Source organism: Trichosurus vulpecula, chromosome 4, assembly GCF_011100635.1.
Source record: "Trichosurus vulpecula isolate mTriVul1 chromosome 4, mTriVul1.pri, whole genome shotgun sequence".
Taxonomy (NCBI): Eukaryota; Metazoa; Chordata; class Mammalia; order Diprotodontia; family Phalangeridae; genus Trichosurus; species Trichosurus vulpecula.
Window position 1 is genome coordinate 202,643,028 of NC_050576.1, and position 20,596 is coordinate 202,663,623.

Consider the following 20,596-nt stretch of genomic DNA (forward strand, 5'->3'; position numbering starts at 1 on the left):
GGGACGCTTTTGCTTTTCCCTGATTGGCTACGGTGCTAGAATCGCAGGCCTTCTGAGAGGTCTCCGGCGCTCCTGCAGCCGGCGCCTCTCGGCTCCGGCTCGCGGCGCTTTCGCTTCTGCCCGCCCCACTCGGTTTTGCCATCCCGAGGATGTGAACCAGAGAATCGATTCCCCGGGCTGGATCTGCCAGTAGCAGCAGGGCAGGGCGGGGCCAGGAGGCTTGGGGAGACACGTGTACAGGCAGCCCAGGCGGAAGTGACCGCGGGAGCCGTGGCCGAGCCGGGCTGCTGCTGCTGCAGCGGGGGTGCCTTATGGAAGTGGATTGGGGGCTTGAGAGGGGCACCTTAGTAAGTCGTCTTTTCTCTCGTTCCACCCCTCCGTTTGCTCATCGGGGCCCGAGGCAAGGCCTGGGGAGAAGAGGAGAAGTGTCTGGGGCTCCCGGGAGCCGGGAAGGGCTGTCATTGTGGAGAGCGGCGGCTGGAGGGCAGCCTGAGACTGACAGGTGTGTGTTAGAGGAGGGGGGGACAAGCACCTGCCTGTGCCGCCCCCTCCCAGGCTAACTCCCCCCGCGTGCCGGCGACGGCTTGGCCAGGACGCTCTCCATTCATTGCCCCGCCGAGGCTGTATGATCCCTGTGACCCTGGGAGCCCGGGCTGGGGGACTCTGCACCCGGTGGTCTTCCCGCGACCCCCTCCAGGCGCCCCCGGGCTCCCCCGTGGCTCTGGGGGATTCTTCTTCCATGCATTTGCTCAAATCCAAATCTTCTCGCCCGATTTTCCTTGTTTGGAGCAGTGAGTGTGTTGTTGCTCCAAGGGCTAAAGAGCAGAAGTCATTTGTGGGGAGATAGTAGCAATGCTGATGATGGCGGTGAAGTTATAATGACCAATAAATAGCCGACATTTTCGTAGTCCATGGAGATTTGCAAAGCACTGTCCGTATATTATATCCTTTGATCCCCACGGAGAGAACAGATCCCAAGACACACCTATCCTCCTTTTCCCCAGTGACTCCATGAACACTTCTGAAACACACCAACAGGTGAAAGAGAGAGAAACCTTGCCTAGAGCAGAGAACGCCTCGTGCGCCGGGAGAGCACAGTGTGGCTGGGTGTTTGCTGCGAGTGGGAGGTTGTTTTTGGCTTTTCACAGAGTTTAAGTGGGTGGAGAAAAATCCTCTCTCCAGTTAATTAATAAAGTTTTATGATATTAATAACCAGCTTATGAGTAAGTCTGAGCCTGGTTGCTAAGATGCTTTAGCTGTGATGTGGCATTACGCGCCATGTTCCTCAGTGTTACTAAAGCCACCCACTCTCTGTTTTATTTGTTTATTTAAAAGGATTCTATTTCATCCGTCTATTTCACCAGTCTCCTTAAAGGAGGGGCCAGCATCAACCTCTCAGTTATGGGGATACTGGTATTGTGTCCCTTTGTTTGAAATACTTCAGGAGAAAAGACACTCCAGAGGGGAAAAAAGAAAAGTGGGTGTGGGTGGCAGGGGAAACGAGGCTTTATTAAGATATTGAAAGGGTAAAAGTGCCAAGCCCCAGGAGACCATAGCATTCTGGGGGTTTCTGTCTCATTTCCATCCTTAGGGTATAGAGGGACATGATAGCTATCCAACTTGTCTGTCTAATAGGACAATGAAGGGGGAGTTTCAGAAGAGTGGTGATGGCGGTGATCGCCATGGCCCCAGAAGACAGGCACTCCCTCCTATGTCTCTTTATACACCACTCCACCAAATACATTTGGCCTTTGGCAGCTATGCAGTATAAATATTTAGTTTGTTCTGTATAACTACAAAAAGGTATAAATAGTATGGAATGATTCTCCTAATCATTGTCCATCATGGACAGTGAGCAGTAGAAAACAGGCGAAGTTGGCCTAGTGAGTACTTTGGTTTTACTAAAGCCCTGTCCAGCACTCTGGGGGTGAGGGGCAACTGCACCATCAGCCCCTCTCCCAGCCACAGCAGAGGAGGAGGAGGCAGGAGAGACTAAGTAAGGTTCCTCTTCCCTGGCCCTTGCAAGGCAACAACACCGTTTTGACTGTGAGTTTTATTACTCATCTGCCACCCACTACTACTCCTATAGCTAATTAATCTCCCACCAACTCTTTATCTCCCTATATTACTCAAGTCCTTGCCTCATGGAACAAACTGTCCCTAGCCTCCATTCTCCCCATCCTTTTCAACCCTACTCCATCCATGTTCTCTCCCATCTTGCCTACCCCTTCCGTTGTGCCCCCTGGAATTTTTATTTCACAGTGAACACATCTCCCTTCAATCTGCACCTCTTTCTTTCGCATTCTTTCCATCTACTAGCCTTCATTGAGACCCTCGCCCTCCCCTCCACCAAGATTCTTATCCATCCTCCCCAGCACTGGTTGTACCTTCATTCATAGCCTGGACACTAGTCTTGGAGGGGGAAGCACTGCTACATCCTGATTTCCTTTTACTTCATCTCTCAGTCACCTCCTTCCTTTCACTTACACTTTTTCATACAACCAGATCTTGGTGGCAGTTTCGTCCAATCTGCAGACCATTCTCCTTTCTCAATGAGCTCAGTATCTAGTTTTTCCCAACTCCCGCCTTCACACTAGTGGACTTTTATCATCAATATTAAGGATCCCTTAGAAGGCTCCCTTACCTCCCACTTTGTCTTCTCCTTAAATCCTATCCCCCATGCCTTCATCCCACCTCAGCTGCACATTGAATCTCACCATCACCCACTTGTCCACTTCCTTAATCAAAATCTTTGTCATGGCTCAGACCACGGGCAGAAGTCATTCTGTTTCTGCCTCTGCCTGACCCCTTTGCTCTCATCAAAACCTCCAGTCCCTCCACCCCAGAGGACTTTCTTAGACCATGACTTCTGCTCTGATTTCACTTTCCTTCCTTTCTAATCTCAACCCTTTAGTTAGCTAGGGCACCTCTGCATTGTCCTCTACTCTGGAATCCCTCCCCACCTTGTCCTATCAATTCTTGCCCAATCTCAGCCTTAGATTACTTCCCATATTCCTTCTCTCCTACACATGGATTGCTTGACAGAGCCAGAGAAAGTGACACAACTGTCTTAACTGGTACATTATAAAGTCGGATGTTATCCAACTTCAGCTGGGCTCTTGATGCTGTAAGGTAGGCCTATTATTCCTCTCTAATTGATGTCATATCTCCCTCTTTATAGATGTTTTTCCATGAGAGAAATGATTATTAATAATTATTTAGGGAGATTCAGATTTTCCTCTTTTCTCCTCATTTCAAGACCTCAGTCTCTAAAGGTTGAGTTAGCCTTCTCTGTCTGACCCCACCCAACTTTACTTGGAATCTCTAGTCTTAGGTGAATTCCACTCAGTCAAACCTGGGTGGAAATAGATCTTTTTGTCTAAATTGACCAAGGCTGGGGGTGGTCTGGGAATAGAGATAGTCTCTCTGTCCAAGGGTGATGTGATATCACTCTCAGCCTCTCATGTAATATTCATTTTCTCATTAATTGTTAACTAATCAGAGTTGATTGAGTACCTCCTCTTCTAAGGGTATATAACTATGAGCCAGTTATATGGGGTCTTTGGTCTAAGAGAGCCAGTTAGGGGGTCTTTGGTCTAAGACAGAGATGGCCAAATGATCATCCTTTTGTTAAAATGCTGGCATTATTAATAAAATGATTAAATTACCCAGAAATTATGTCTCTAGAACCTTTTCAACTGCCACATCCAAACCTCATCTCTCTTTTCTTTTCCCATGCCTTCCCCTCTGTTCTCTTAGCTCAGAACCTTGCATTTTAGTTTACTGAGAAAATTGAAACCATTCATTATAAGTGATCCCTTTTCCCCTTCTCTTCATCTCAGAATCCCTTGACATCATTTCGTAGTCTCTCCTTTTCTTGACTCTGACAATGAGGTGGCCTTTATATGTGCCAAGTCCATGCTTTCTACCTATGCCCTTGTAACCGTCTCCTCCCATCTTCTTCAGGAAATTGCAAGCTCGATTATCCCCTTCTCCAACTTCTGCCTATCTCTTCGTCCCTTCCATACTGTTCTCAAACATATCTAAACCTTCCCTTTTAAAGCAAATCTTTAGACCCTTCCATGCACTGTTTTTGTTGTTATTGCGCAGCTGTGTGTGATTCCTTGTGACCCCATTTGGGGTTTTCTGGGCAAAATTACTGGAGTGGTTTGCCATTTCCTACCCTAGCTCATTTTACAGATGAGGAAACTGAGGCAAACAGGGTTAAGTGACTTGCCCAGGGTCACACTAGTAAGTGTCTGAGGCCTGTTTTGAATAGAGATATTCCTGACTCCAGGCCTGGCCTGGTACTCTGTCCAGCTATCGTTAAGCTATCATCCAATGTCTCTCCTCCTTTTTTGGGCCAAACTAGAAAAAGCTGTCCACACTTTGCCTCCACTTTGTCTCCTCTTACTTCCCAACCCCTTGTGCTTTGGCCTTTGAACTAATCACTGAGCTGAAACTGCTCTCTTCTAAATTACCAGTGATCCCCCAATCCCCAAATATGATGGTCCTCATCCTTCTTGACTTCTTTGCTGCATGTTATTGACCTCCCTGGTTTTTCTACTTGTCTGACCACTTCTTCAGTGGGTGTTCATTCACATTACGACCACCTCTGGAATCCTTCCCTTCCTTTAAGACAAAGCTCAGGCTTCACCTTTATGGAGCCTTTCTTGAGCACCGCCCCCCCCTCCATTGCTAGTGTCCTCTCATACTCTCTTATATTTAACTACTTTGTATTTACTCTCTTTATGTGTGGTCTTTTTTTTTTTAAATATGTGTGTGTTCTTTACATACTTCTACATTTACTTACTGTGTTCCGTGTTAGAATATAAGTTCTTTGTGAGTAAGGATTATTTCTTTCTATTTGTATCTGCAAGTAAGCAAGCATATTTTTTAAGGAGGTGATTGGGGTTAAATGACTTGCCTACGGTCACACAGCTAGTAAGTGTCTGAGGCCAGATTTGAGTTCAGGTGCTCCTGATTTTAGGACTGGTGCTCTAACCACTGTGCCACCTAGCTGCCCTCCCCCCACCAATCCCGTGGCCGTCCCCATCCCCCTTTTCAGAGGCATTTGGGTTAAGTGACTTGCCTAGGGTTGCACAGCTAGTAAGCGTCTGAGGCTGGATTTGAGCAAGCTTTTTTTCTATGCTAAGTACTGGGTATACAAAGAAAGGCACCATCTTCCCCCCCCCCCCAAATTTAGCCCCTGCTGTCAAGGAACTCACAATTTAATAGGCACTTAATAAATTCTTGTAATAAATACTTAATTATGAATGCCTTGAGGGCAGGTACTGTCTTATATCTTTGTATCCTTGGCACTTAGAACATACAGTTCCTGGCACGTAGTAAGCACTTAATAAATGTTTATTGACTAATGATAGATTAATGACTGATTGATTGGGCAGAGGCAGAAACAAATGGACCACTGTCGCAGTGATTCAAAGGGTCAAAAAAGACCCCACTTTTTTTTATAATTAAGATTTTTTATTTTTAGTTTACAACACTCAGTTCCACATAATTTTGAGTTCCAGATTTTCTTCCCCCCATCCCCCCTTCCCTCCCCAAGGTGGCATGGAATCCAATATATCTTCTGCGTATAACTTTGCATTGAACTTATCTACACAATAGTCAAGTTGTAAAGAAGAATTACGACCAATAGAATGAATCATGAGAAAGAAGAAAAGACCCCACTTTTATGTGAATTGTCTAGATGACTTGGGTAAAGAAGGATCTGATTATTATCCCTGTCCTCTCCCTCATTTTGAACTTGGAGACTGGGTCTGATTCTCTTGCTCTGGTTTCTTTCACAGAGGGCAACCTCAGGCTTTGAGCGGGAGACCACCTGGAAGCAGGGCAGTCCTGGCGCTGAGTCTTGCCAGGTTCCTGAGTTGCTTTGCCAGAGGGTTCAGTCACACTCTTACTTTTTCAGTTTCCCTCTTTGGGCGGCTTAGGCGTTGCCATAGTGTACAGAGCACTGGGCCAGGCGTTAGGAAGACCTGGGTTCTAGCTTGACCATAGTACTAGCTATGGGCAACTCACAAACTCGATTTGCCTCAGTTTCCCCAACCTCCCATAGTTATTGTGAGGATCGCCGGAGATAATGTTTGTAAAGTGCTTAGCACAGTGCCCGGTGCTTAGTAGGTGCTATATACATGTTTATTCCCATCCCCTTCCTTTTTCTGTCTATGCACACTGGTGGGATCTGTGGGAGCTGATTTGGAGGAACAAAGCACCCAGGTTCTTGTCCAGCCTTGTGGTGTTGCCCCTAGTTATGTGGACTTTGGAAAGACCCAGAATGTGAACTGAAAGAGGCCTGTGAGCTGAGTGATGAGGAGCAGAACCACATGTTTGTAACACGGCTTTTAAATAAGCATATTTCTCTGCTCTGTAATTTTCCAAAGTCAGGGCAAAGATGCTATGTGAGTGTGGCCACCAGTCATTTCTAAACTAAGATTTTAGAAACAGGTAAACACTGGAGAAGGTCCTCTGAACAGAGATAAACAAATAATATTTTCTTTCTTATGCGAGAGACCTCCTACCTCAGGCAGCTAGTGCCACAGTGGAGAGAGCTCTGAGCCTAGAGGCGGGAAGACCTAAGTTCAGGCCCAGCCTCAGACACTTACTAGCTCTGTGACTCTGGGCAAGTCACTTAACCTCTGCCTGCCTCAGTTTGCTTAACCATAAAATGGGGATAATAGCACCTAACTCCCAGTTCTCAGGACAAAATGAGACTATTTGTAAAGTGCTTAGCACAGTGCCTAGCACATAGTAGGCATTTAGTAAATGCTGATTCCTTCCTTCCTTCCTCCCCATCTCCTTCCTTCATTTCCTCCCTCCCTCTCCTCCCTTCCTTCCTTCCTTCGTCCCTTCCCTCCTTCCCTCCCTCCCTCTCTCCCTCCCTCTCTCCTTCCTTCCTTCCTTCTATTTACAGTGTATATAGCTTGCTTGTACACAGTTGTTTGCATGTTGTCTCTCCTAGTGAAAATGTGACTTTGCCTTTCTTTTATCTGTGGCACTTAACACAGTGCTGGGCACATTGTAAGTGCTTAAATATAATTTTTGATGCTCTCTGCTTGTATGACCTCATCTTCAGTGCTATTGAACTAAATAGGAGTTAGATCAACTGAAGCGTCATTGCCTGGTTTGACTAACTTACCAGTCCTTCTGGCAAGGTAAATCAGACCCGTTTGGTGGAGAAACAAAGCTAGAACGGCCTTTGGTAACTAAGAGATTCTTCTTTTTGTTCAATCTTAGTCTTTTTTAGAATCTCAGTTTAGTTAGGGCTTTTGGAGCCTAAAAGATAAAATACTCATAATATTCAAATGAAAATATTTTGGAAACATTATAGAGGGAAGAAGGAAAAAAATACTTTTTAATTGATTTAAAAAAAATAAGCCTTATAGTCCCATGTAAATATAATGTATTAATATTGTTTCCTATTAAATGTTCTTCATGTATTTGATGGCAAAAGTCAGGTCAGTCCATGAGCCAACTGGTTTATATTAAGTGCCAATTAATATGCCAGGCACTGTGCTAAGCACTCTGGGTACAAAGAAAGGCAGAAGACAGTTCCTGTTCTCAAGGAGCTCACTGCCTTCCTTTTTCTAGGCTAAATAGTCCCTGATTCTTTTAGCCTTTCCTCACAGCTCCCAGTTCCTGTCCTTTTATAGATTTTAGAGGCAGCCTGGTGTGGTGGGTATCATAAGGGCTTGAAGTCAGGAAAACAGGAGTTTAGGTTTCACCTTTGGGAACAGCTGTGGGACCGTGGGCCAATCTGTGCACCTCTGTCTGAAAGATGGGGACTATATTAGCGTCCAGCTTTCAGGGCTGTGGGAGTTCAGTGAGATAATGTGTATAAAGTGCTTCATGAATATCAGTTATTTATAATTAATTGCCATTGGTGTATTTCTTGGGACTTCCCTGTCTTCTCTTACGTCTGTGTTAGTTTTCAATAACTTCAGCTCTCCTAGGGAAAAGAGGTGAAGGAATTCTGCCTGTAGTTGATGCTTAACAATGCTTGGTGACTGATTATTGCTTGATTCCAGCCGCTGAGGGCAGGAGAGGGGCAGCTAGGTGGTGCAGTGGATAGAGCAGCAGCCCTGGAGTCAGGAAGACATGAGTTCAAATCTGGCTTCAGATCCTAGCTGTGTGACCCTGGGCAAGTCACTTGACTCCCAATTACTGCAAAAAAAAAAGAATAGGCATTTTTAAAAGAAATAACAATTAATTAATAATAACTATTAAGGTTATTATTTAAAAAACAAGCCCTAGCTGGGCATGGTGACACACACTTGTCATTCCTGTTCCTGGGAGGCCGAGGCTTGCGGATATCTTGAGTTCTGGAACTCTGAGCTGTAGTAGAATTAATGTGGACCACATGTCCACATTAAGCCTGGCACCAATAAGGTGAGCCTCCAGGGTGTGAGTGCCAGGCTGTCTAAGAAGGGTTGTAAAAACAGCAGGTTAAACTTTTTTTTTTTTGGAGAGGGGGAAAGGCAGGGCAATTGGGGTTAAGTGACTTGCCCAAGGTCACACAGGCCAGTGCTCTACTCAGTGTATCACCTAGTTTGCCGCAGGTTAAACTTTTGATGAGTATTGGGATAAGGACTGTGAATCACCAGTCTTAAAGCAAACAAACAAAATCCAACCCAAATCTTACCTGCCTGCCCAACTAAACTAGCTAAGGGGCAGCACTAAATGAGAGCGTTGTGATAACCAAACGTCACTGTGTCTCGAGGAGCCCTGTAAGCCTTGAGAGTTCTTGGTAAATGTTCATGAAGTCAGTCATCAAGGTGTCTGATATTCTTGTCTTCCTCCACTACACACAGGGGCTTCCAGTATGATCCAAGGTTACAGTCCTGTGTTCCAAGCCTTGCTGGGGACCTTCTTCACCTGGGGTCTGACAGCAGCTGGGGCAGCCCTGGTTTTCATTTTCACCCGTGGACAGGTGAGTGGTATTGTGGTTCTGTGAGTTGCTACTTCCTTGTGAGAATGCCCATATAACTGACCTCCAAATCCCCCAAATCCTGATTTGGTTGAAAGCAAAGTGGTTTTTACAGCTATCCTAAATAAAAAAATCCACAGGCTGGTCCTGCTTTCCCCACCCACATGCTACCGCTCCCCAGCCTGATGCTAGGTCGATGCTGGATACAGCACTGAACTTAGAATGGAGGAGACCTGAGTTTGAATCCCACACTTAGCTTGTAACCCTGGGCAAGTGACTTAACTTCACTCACTTCTCTTTTGTCATTAATAACAACTTACCTCACAGGGTGGTAGTGAGGGTCAAATGAGATAATGTCTATAAAAGTGCCTTGCAAACTTTAATAGGATATGTCAGTGCCACTTACTATCACTTCTCCCTAGGCTAAGAGAACACACGGCAGTCAGCTGCAGCCTCCAGAGGTTGTCTCCCTCTTTCCACCCAACACAAATGCCCATGGAGACTCCATTCAGAGGTGTGGGGGAGAGGGAATCGAAGTTCATTCAATCTGCTGCTGGTGCCTGAGTTCTATTAGGTGCTCTCCAATTTTTTTCCACCTCCCAGCATGCAGTAATTTGCATGGTTGGAGTAAAGCATTCTGTCATCTCCTTTTCTGTCCTCCATGTATCTCATTTCTTTGATTCTCTCCTGGGAAGAATTGGCACATACACACTTGAAAAGCTGATCTAATTCTCCCCCTCCCCCCCACCTCCCTTAATGTTCTCATTCTGCAAGCTCCTAGAGCTTAGCATTGTGATGGGTGCCACGCACTCTCATTGTTTGGTACAGCAGCCTTAGAAATGAAAAGAGAAGAAGATGAATGTGTGATTTAAGTTTTATTTAAACATACTATGAGAGGGATCTGAAAACTAAAACATTCCTGGGAAGTTGGCAAACTAGGTGCTCTTTGTATTAGGAAGATTGGAGACTGGTAAAGCAGATATTGATCTCACACATAAGACTTTGTGAAACTTAAAACAGGCATAATACATTAACTCACAAGTAAACATGCATAGGAATGATACAGTATGTTAAAATGGGATCTGACCTTTATGTTCTTCAGTTTACCCATCCTTACAAATGGGGGTAATGATACATGCATGTATTGGTAATTAAGGTGGGACTTTTTCTTACTGTTTTCTCTTTTGGAGCACTTACGTAATCCAGTGCCTTTGATGAGTCTGGCCTTTGTTTCTTTGATTAAATCAGGAGTCTTTGATGACCTGCTCATGTCAAGGGAAAGCCTAGTTTACATAGGTTTCAGTCTCATGGTTGCGATGCCCTTTGACCCTGAACAGGGTATATAAACTCAGAAGTTAGCGTTTTGCTTTGGGGCTGTGACTCACTGGAAGAGTTTTGTGTGATTTGACCAGACAAGACTCTGGGTAGCCATTGTTAAGGAGCCTCCCGGGCTGGAAAACCCAGATGTTGGTGCTTCCCTGGTAACTATGTACTGAGATGTTGTACAGAAAGCTAGAAGCCTGTCTACTGGTTTGTGTTATTTGATCTGTTTACATTTTCTGTTTGCAATTTCTGTTTGTATTTGCTCTGAAGTTCAGGGAGCTGGTTTTTCCCCCTGAACTAAGTGAATGATATATGTATGTTTGATTAAAGTGAGACTGTTAACCCCTTAAGGTTGCTTTCCTTAGAAAAGCAGATCAAATAACCTGTACTGGCAGCTCTTCTGTGTGTTGGTGTTGTTGATCTTACACAGTCACAGTAGCAGCAAACCACGTTGTTGTTACAATGCACTACTCATCTTCATAGGGGTGGGTTCCAACCCTGTCTCAGATAATTAAAAAAAATTTCATTATGGCTTTTGTTTATTTCCAAATATATCTTTCCCCCTCTCATCTAGCCACCCATCATAACAAAGATTAAAAATTGTGTTTTGCTTAGCAATGCTTATTTGTTATCAGGATTTTCTTTTTCTTTTCATTTTTCCAAATGGGGTGAAGATGGGAGGGAAAGAAAATAGATTTTTGTTAATTGAAAAAATCAAAATTAAATTTAAAAGAGGAAAGAATGAAAGAAAAGTTCAGCAAAACCAACCAACATGTCAACCAGACTTGATGGTACATGTGACGTTCTGTGCCCATAATCTCTCATTTCTGCAGTGAAGAAAGGAGGATGCAACCTTGCTCAGGTTCCTCCTTTTTATTGTAGTCATTGTTGGCTTCCTGTTTCTGGTTGCTTCATTCTGCACCAGTTCATGTCTTCCGTGCTCCTCTGAATTCTTCATCTTTTTCATTTTTTACAACCTGGTAATATTCCATTATGTTAATGTATCAACAATTTTTTTAGCCATTTACCAGTTCATTGGTACCTACTTTGTTAACACAAAATGTGTTGCTGTGAATATTTTAGTATATATAGGACCTCGCTTGTTGTCTTTGCCCCCCTTCAGGGTACATGCCTAGCTGTGAAGTCTCTAGGTAAAAGGGAATGGACAATTTAGTCTTTTTTAAAACCATAATTCTGCTTTCCAGAATGATTGGACCAATTGATAGCAATGCTAGCATTATATCAGTGTGTCTTCCTACAGCTTCGCCAATATCGATGATTTGCATTTTTTGTCATTTTTGTCACTTTGCTGTATGTGACATGAAACCTCAGTTTTTGGATTTGTCTTTTTCATGTTCTCATTGTTTTGGACCATTTTTTCATATGGTTGTTGATAGTTTGTGATTCTTCTGAGAACTCTTTGTACATATTTATTAACTACTTATTAGTTGGAGGATGGCTATCAATCATATATTTGTGTTCATTCCCTATATATCTTGGATATCAGACCCTTATCATAGGTGTTTGATAGAAATATTTTTTTCCCAATTGACTGTTTCCCATCTTACTATCCTAGTTGCATTGCATCTGTTATAGTGCACAAGCCTTTCAGTTTCAAAATTATTTATCTCTCTATCTATTCTCTCTCTCCCTTTCTCCGTATCTATCTATCTATCTATCTGTCTATCTATGTGTGTGTGTAGACACACACACACACACACACACACACACATATATTTATGTCACTTGTTTGGTTAAGAATTCTCTTCTAGCCATCACTGTAAAAGGTATCCAGTGTTATTCTCTTGTAATTATTTTTTGGTATGACCTTTTATAAGCAGGTTGTATATTCCTTTGGAGCTTATTGTGGTATGTGGTTTGAGCTGTTGGCTTAAATGTATACATACATACATACAGATATATATATATATATATATATATATATATATATATATATATATATATATATAGGCAAAATTTCTTTCTTGTTTTCCCCAGTAGCTCTTGCCAAATGGGGTGTACTTCCCCAAGTAGTTTATATTTTTGGCTTTATTGAGTGCCAGGTTATTGAGTTTGGCTGTTTCTGATTCCTGTTCTTCTGGTCTCTTCCACTGATCTATTTTTCTATTTTTTAAACCACTACAAGGTAGTTTTGATGATTTTTTGGCGGGGGGGAGAGTCTAAATGATTACTGCTTTATAATATAATTTGAGATCTAGATGTACCATTTCCCTGTAATTCTTCCCTTAAAAGTTTTCCCTTGATAGTCTAGCTGTTTTGTTCCTCTGAATGGAATTTGATATTTATTTTTTCCTAGCTCCGTAAAGTACCCCCATTGGTAGTTCGGTATAGCTTTAACTGTAAATTAATTCAGGTAATAACATTTTTTATTATATTGATGGCCCAACTGTGAGCAACCAGCATCTCTTTAATTATGTGTCATCCTTTCAAGTAATAGTATTTCGGGTTTCCCATTGCACAAGTGGGTCCTTCAGATGCCACTGAAGCTTTTGCTTTTTAAGCCTTACTCACCTCAAGCTGGCCCAGAGATAAAGAAAGAGGGGACCACCACGGCAGTAAGCAGAAGCAGCCTGGCCAGTGGCCCTGCAAAGGGGAGCTGCTGTCTTGGTCTGATGCCCTTTGATGCAGCTCATCCTTTGGAAAAGGTGTTTTTCTTATCAGGCTGTGAATGGAAGACAATGGAATGATTCTACTTACAGATTTTATGATATATGTTATTATAATAGTTGATTAAACTTGTTGGTTGGGGCATACTACTAATGAGGTCATAAGTTCTTCCCCTCTATGGGTCAGTTGTTTTTGTACTGGGAGAACTTCTGTTCTGTAGTCAAAACTGTGTGCTTGACCTAGACCAGCCCTCTTCCAGAGACTGGTCACTAGGGAAACCTGGCAAGAGAATATGCTTAGATCAGTGCAAATTTACCCCCGCATCAGGGAAAAAACAGCTTTGAGCTCGAGTCCCACCGATAATTGAGTCAGGATTGCTTAGGATGCTGAGTGCTTATATTTGGAGTCAGGAAGGCCAGGTTTCCAGTTTTTCTCCAGCTTCTTATTAGCTCTCTGCTCTTGGGCAAGTCACTTAAACTTTATGACACTCAACTTCTTCATTTGTAAAAAGAGGATGAAAATAACACTTATCTTGCCTCGTTGTTGTGAGGGTCAAATAAGATCATTTATATAAATTACTTTGCAAATCTTAATGCATATGTAAACGTTGGTATTATTGCGTAGTTATTATTGAGGCCCCTAAAGAATCGCCAGCACGATGCTTTGCAAATAACAGGTATTTAAGAAATGTTTGTTGAACAGAATGGTATTAAATGGGGGATTTAGTAGTATGTTTTTTCAAGTTGAAGGATGGAATCCTTTTTTCATTGTTTTCTTGGTGAATCAAGACTCTGAAGTACTGAGTAGAGAAGCTTTTCTTTTGTTTTTAGAGTCCACAAGAAGGCTTATTCTGGGCTTTGGGCTGGGTTCCAAAAAAAGTCGAGCTTAGGCCAGTTTTTATTTGTGTGGTCCTACGAGGGCCTTCGCTATCTTTTGGCACATGTGATGTTCTTCTTGCCTCCTAAAATGAAAGCATCTTGTTTTCATTTACAGAGACGGATCTTAGATGGAAGCCTCGGATTTGCTGCAGGGGTAAGTAGAATCTGGTGGGAGAAATGTGAGTTGGGACACATTTTATTTATGACAGTTCTCTGCTCTGGACATCACTAGTCTCTGTCCCCATGTACCCAAAATGCTTCCTGGAATTAGTGGCTTCCTGTGTAGTGGCTGCTTATGTTAGTGCATGCAGAACTTTGTTTCCTGTCCCCAAATCACTTGTTCATGGCAGTAAGTATGGTGGTGATTGTTAGGTGGCGTTTCAGCTGCTGTTTCAAAGGCTGTCTGCTGAAGCTGGCCATTGTGGAATATCTGACAGCCCCTTACTGGAAGTGGGTACGAGGGGTCATCTGATCCATCCATGTGCTTCTCAGGAAGAATGGTGCCAGGTACACTACGTGTCTTTTTCCAATTTCGGTCAAACTGTGTTGCTTTTGGTCAGAGGTCATTGTAACATGCAGAGTACAGACATGGTCTGGCAATCTTTTCAGATGAAGTCACAGCCTGAGTAAGTTAATGTCTGGGCATGAAACATCTTAGAAGTCATTTCACAAAAGCAATCAGTGGACCAGTGCATCACCAGATTATTTTAGCTGTAGTGTCTAAAATATCATAATCTCCAACCTTTGATGTAGCCTTGCAGAAATAGACTTCTAAGAGTTACGTACATAAGTCTTTGAGGCACTAACCTTTTCCACAGCTGCCCTTGAGTGAGTGGTAGTTACAGTGACTGCTGAGTAAAAAAGATCATGTGGAAGAGTCCTTACCTCCAAGGCTTCTAAGGCTGACCTAGAGGAATTCAGCAGTGGAATGGCAGTGGGTCTGGTCTGGTGGCAGATTGTTGCAAAGACGTGTCTGGGGTAGGATGAACCAACCAGAATTTTCAACTGCAGTCATTCCTACCTAGAAAAATTTGTATCCTACGTGGCAAGCCTAATATAGTGAGTAGATAGAAGGCCAGGACTAGATTCAGCAAGACCTAGGTTTGGATCTTGTCTCTGACGCTAGACTGCTAGGTGGCACCCTAGATAGAGAGTTAGACTTGAGAATCAGAAAATCACCTAACCTAATCATCTCTCAAAGACAAATTGCTGATATGCATCAGTGAGAGGGAGTGTCCGTGTTGGGAATTCATAGATCTAGACCAAATCATAGCTCTAGACTAAAAGAGAATGACTGATTCATTAGATAGAGATCTAGCCATACCTGTTTATCAGATGACTTAGGAGTAGTTGGATTAGAATTGAAGCAATTTATGGCATTTAGAAGGTCAGTCCTTTAAGTTCTGCAGTTGGATTACATAATTTTGACAAGTGAATTTCAGGGAACTTTTAGTGCTTTGTACTGAGTAGTTGACACTTAACAAATATATTATTATTGAATTCGACTGAATTATTTTTAGGGCATTTGATTATGAGCATATTGTGGTGAGTTTGACTTTTGCCAGAAATAGCAATTATAATAAGTTTACAAAGTAAAAAAAATTACAAATTAATTTAAATAAAATGAACAAAAATCTATTTTCTTTCCTTCCTACTCTTCCCCTTTGAAAAACAAGAAAAACAAAACCCTTGTAACATATCAATCAACCAACATTTATTAAGCACCCTACTATGTGTCAGGTCAAGTGGGAAGCACTGGGAATACAAAGAAAGGTAAAAACAGCCCCTCCCCTCAAGGTGGTTTCAGCCTAATGGGAAAGGCAAAATGCAAACAAGAATGTACAAATACAATGGATCCAGAATAAATTGAGACAATCTCCCAGAGAAGGCATGAGTATTAAAGGGACACTGGGACAGATTTCTTACAAAAGGTAGGATTTTAGCTGAAATTTCAAGGAAAGGCAAGGAAGCCAGATGGTGAGAACAAGGAGGAAGAGCATTTCAGGCCTGGAGGGCAGCCAGTAAAAAGAAACAGTTGGGAGATGGAGTGTCTAGAGCCAGGATGCCAGTGTCACTGGATCACGGAGCACCTGGAGGGTTAAAAAGAGGTTCGGAAGAGTAGAAGGAGCCAGGTTACGACGGGCTGTAAAAGTCAAACAGTGGGACTGTGGAAGGAGGCATAGTCAAGCAAAACACATTCCCACATTGGACTGAGTATAGATGCCTCATTCCATACCCGGAGTCTAGCACTTTTTTGTCAGGAGGTAGCCCATGTTTCATGATTGACTCTAGAGTTGTGGTTGGCTAAAGGAGTTTCTGAAGGAAACTGGTAGGTTTCCCTGTTTTGTTACTTGTCTGTCTTCCTATCCCTATATCTCTGTTCCATCAGGCATACGGGCGACCACTTTGCTCTGGAAGAACTTTCAAGTAGTATTGACAAGGCTGAACACCTTTTGTGAAGAAAAATGTTCATATGTATAATCTTAGGATTATTTTTTAAAATAGAAGATGATTCATATTGATAGAATAAAAAATTTTAGCTGTGGCTCTGCCGAAACAGCAGAGAGATATTTAATAAGATTCTGCAATTTTGGGGGGGAGGAAAGAGGGAGAAGGTGGGGAAGAGGGTGTAGATCTATGATCAATCAGTCAACAATGAATGAAATTAAAAAAAAAGTATTAAGCACCTACTATATGCCGGGTACTAGGTCAAGTGGGATATAGAGGCAAAAGTGAAATGGTCCTACAGTGTAACTGGTAGAGAGGACATATACACATAGAGACATCTACAAAGTAGGTGCTGGGCAATTTTCTAGGGGAGGCGATAGGAATGGAGGATCAGGAAAGGCTGCATGTGGAAGTGGCATTTGAGCTGAACCTTCAAGGAATCTAGAGATTCTGAGATGTGGAGGTGAGGAGGGAGTACATTCTAACCATGGGGATAGTCATGCAAAGGCAGAGAGAAGAGAGATGGAGCAGCATGTATGAAGAGGCCAGTTTGGCTGGACTATAGTGTACGGGAAGGGATGTAGTGTGTAATAAAGTTGGGATGGTAGGTTGTAATGTTAACGGGATGTAAAATCTTCCCTGCCCATTAATAGGCCTTACTTGGAGCCTATTAAAGGAAGCTTGCTTAGGGGAAGCTTGCTTGTTGGAAGGCTTTCACACCTTTTGCTAATTTCTAATTAGGTGCTGAATCTTGAGGGTTGTGATGCCTTCTGGCTCTGAGACGTATATACATACTCTCATACTCTGAGGTGAGGTTTTGCTTTGGGGGCTTGCTTATGAGAAGGATCTTGTGATTCCCTGGTTGAGACTGAGTAGCCATATTTCCAGAGCTCCCCAGCTGCTCAGATGTAAAGGCTCTGTCGATCCAGCGATGTATATAAAGTGTATAGCGATATTGCTTTGGTTCGGTCAGTCAGAGCCCTGTCTGTTAGTCTTTATTTCTCTGCTTGTATTTTCTAATGTAATTAGAAGTAGGATTGTTAATCCAGTTTTGAGCAGTCAGTCTTTCTTGGAAAAGCAGATCTAAGAACGTGTGCTGGCAGCTATCCTGGGTATACTGGTGTGGTTGCTGTTACGTGGGTTGGGGCCAAACAAAGGAGTCGATATGTGATCTTTGAGATAATGGAGCTACTGGAGCTTACTGAGGAGGGGGTAGAGCTGCTCTTTAGGAAAGTCACTTTGCCACTTTATGGATGAGGGATGGGTTTGAGTGGGAAGAGACGGGAGGCAGGAAGGCCAGTTAGGAGGTTATTGTAACAGTCTAGGCAAGAGTTGATAAGAGCTTGATCTAGAGTGGTGACTGTGTGAGTGAAGAGTAGGGCATGGATGTGAGAGATGTTGTGGAGATAGATACGTGAAGGTGGGCAACTGAATGGGTATGTGGAGTGAGAGTGAGGAGCCCAGGATGGCCCTTAGGCTGTGAACCTGAGTGACTGGAAGGATGCTTTCTACAGTAACAGAGAAGTTTGTAAGATGGGCATCTTTTTAGGGAAACATAATTAGTCCTGTTTTGGACAGACTGAGTTTCGGTAGCTTACAGGGCATCAGTTTTGAAATGTTCAGTATTCAGTAAGTGATGTAGGATCAGATCTTGGGGAAGAGACTAGGATTGGATCCATAGATCTGTAGAGTACTGAGTATAGGGATGTTAATTAACTTAGTGTGAGCTGATGAGGTTAATAAGAGAGAGTATAGTATAGAGAAGAGAGTAAGGTCCAGGCCCCAGAGCCTTGGGTAGACCTAAACTTAGGAGCCCTGATGTGGGTGAAGATCTAACAAAGGAGGCTGGGAAGGAGCAGTCAGACAGGGAGGAGGGGAACTATGAGAGATAGTGCCATGAAAACCTAAAAGGAGAGGTATCGAGCAAGAGAGGGTGGTCAGACGTGGCAGATGCTGCAGAAAAGTCAAGAAAGAGGAGGACCAAGGAAAAAGCCTTCCAATTGGTACCTTAGAGAGAGCAGTTTAAGTTGGATGATGAAGATGGAGGCCAGATTACCAAGGATTAAAGAGTGAATGAGAAGAGAGGAAACTGAGGCAAGCATTATAGACATTTTTCTCCTTAGGAGTTTGCCAACTGCTCTCTCCAAAGTTACCAATGATCACTTTGTTGTGAAAGACTTTATTGCTATTTTTTAAGCTCCTGGTGTAGACACTACCTTCACAGATACAGACAGGTATCTTAAGTTGTTAGAGTTGCCTTGGGACCCTGATAGGTTAAATGAGTTGCACAAGGTCATGTATCTAGTATGTCAGGAGAGCTCAGTTCTTTTTGACATTGAGATCAGCCTTTTATCTGTCACTTTATCACTTCACTTCCTCTCTTTGTCTCCTAGATGTTTTGGGCCAAATAGATGGAGTTTTGTAATAAAGATATCATTCAGGACAGGAATGATCAGAAAAGGAGTTGGGCCTACTTTGTAACAGAGATATATGGTTATCTCTGCATCGGTATCCCCAAAGTGTCTAAAGACTCAGTGGGGGAATCATGGGAAGAAATTGGCAAGACTGGTGCAAGATGAGAAGGCTATAGTCTGCATTGTTAGTGGGAGTGCTCACCTTGATAAGAAAAATACACTGAGGTGTGGTAGTTGTCTAGCGACAACTCTCCCTGTTTTCTTTGAAAGTTTGATTGTTTGGGGTGGATGACTTGGGTTTTTTTTCTGAGTCTTTTAAATTGTCAGTCTGACCACTGTATAAAAGTTAGGCCAATCCCCTCATTTTGTGGAGGAGGAAACTGAAGCTTAGGGAGGGAGTGGGACTTGGCCCTTGTGATGGGATTAGATTTGTTAGGTTTGGCTGCAGAGGATACAGCTAGGACCAGTGTTTGGAAGCTGAAAGGAAGGAGATATTGGAATGGCACATGGAAAGATTACCTGTCAATCATAACTGTTTAGAAATGGAATGCATTGGCACATAGGGGATTCCCCTTTACTGGGGAATATGTGTGTGTGTGTGTGTGTGTGTGTGTGTGTGTATTCTAATGCTTTCTGGAAACTTTTTTTTATTGTTGTGAACTTGACAAACGCTAACATTTCTTTATACAAATACGGACAAAAAGGAGGATTGTATATGATACCATAACTCTCTTTGTGTACAGCTTTTTAAAACAAGTATATATTTTAAATTTAGCTTGATGGTTCCAACACTGCCACGCTTGTCTGTGACTCCTTGAGAACTTTCTTTTGCTCTCATCTCTGTACTTTTAAAATGTCTCATGGACCCTCTTTGTTATCTTCCTGTTTTGGTATCACTATCGCTATCTCTCCATACTTCCTCCTATAACTTCTTTCCCAGGCTCCCTTCCTCTTTATTCCCTTCCCCTCCCCAAAGAAAAGCCCTTCCTTAACACAAATCAGTATGCTCAAGCAAAATCAACCCACAATTGGCCCTGTGTGAAAATGGTTGTCTCATGCACCTGCCTGCCAAGAGGTGGGAAATATAATTTATCTTCAGTCTTCTGGAGTGATGATTGATAATTGTATTGACCAGAGCCATGAGGTCTTTCAGGGTTGTTTTCCTTTACGTTATCAGGCCCTTTGGGTGGGCTCTTTTCAGCCAGTCAGTCTACAGTCAGCAGGCATTGATGAAGCCGTACTTTCTTTAAAACTTTCTGCTCACTGTCTTTCCCAGAAGTCCTATGCTCCATCTTCAACTGGAGGCTGGAGGACTACTTGTAGGTGATGTTACATAGGAGATGGAGCAGCTGATTGCCAAGGTTCCTGTCTTCCCTGGGATCCCATGACTCCATGATTCTTTGTTCTGCCTGATGAACAGTTGTCCAAGATAGATGCAAACCAGTTGTGTCACTTCAGGTGACAAAGATTTCTTTGGTGACTTTCTTGGACAGAGTGATATAGTGAAATCCTTAATTTTGTCTGGTAACTAGAACAGTAGTGTAGTGGTTGGAGGGCTGGCTTTGGAACCATGAAGGCCTGGGTTCAAGTCCTGCTTCTGACACAGCCACCTATACATCCTGGATAAACCCCTCAGTCACAAAGGCAGCTCTCTATGACTCTGAGTTACAGGTAAGTTGCTAAACTGTATTAGTGGAAGGAGTTTTCATCCTGGGAATTCCCCACATCAGTGAAATTACAGTGGCACCCTACCTCCCCCACTCAAAACTGGAACCTACTAAGAGAAATTTGTGTTAATTAGAAATTTTTTGACTTCTAATCAGAAGCCAGTCGTTTGTTAAGTTGTTTCGGTTGTGTCTAAGTCTTTGTGACCCCATTTGGGGTTTTCTTGGCAAAGATACTGGAGTAGTTTGCCATTTCCTTCTCCAGTTCATTTTACAGATGAGGACATAGAGGCA

The 20,596-nt window shown here is 43.0% G+C and overlaps 1 protein-coding gene across 2 annotated transcripts in view; it reads left to right on the forward strand.

Moving 5' to 3' along the window:
* Nucleotides 1-222: 222 nt before the first annotated feature.
* Nucleotides 223-20,596, forward strand: part of SLC39A11 (solute carrier family 39 member 11) — a 499,961-nt gene continuing 479,587 nt past the window's right edge. The window contains exons 1-3 of one of the 2 annotated variants that reach the window (XM_036755297.1): nt 223-347; nt 8,832-8,950; nt 13,892-13,930. In XM_036755297.1, the coding sequence (XP_036611192.1) occupies nt 8,843-8,950; nt 13,892-13,930 (147 nt within the window). In that variant the 5' untranslated portion in view covers nt 223-347; nt 8,832-8,842. Of the gene's footprint in view, nt 503-8,831; nt 8,951-13,891; nt 13,931-20,596 lie in introns of both variants that reach the window. The other variant, XM_036755296.1, reaches the window with a different exon arrangement.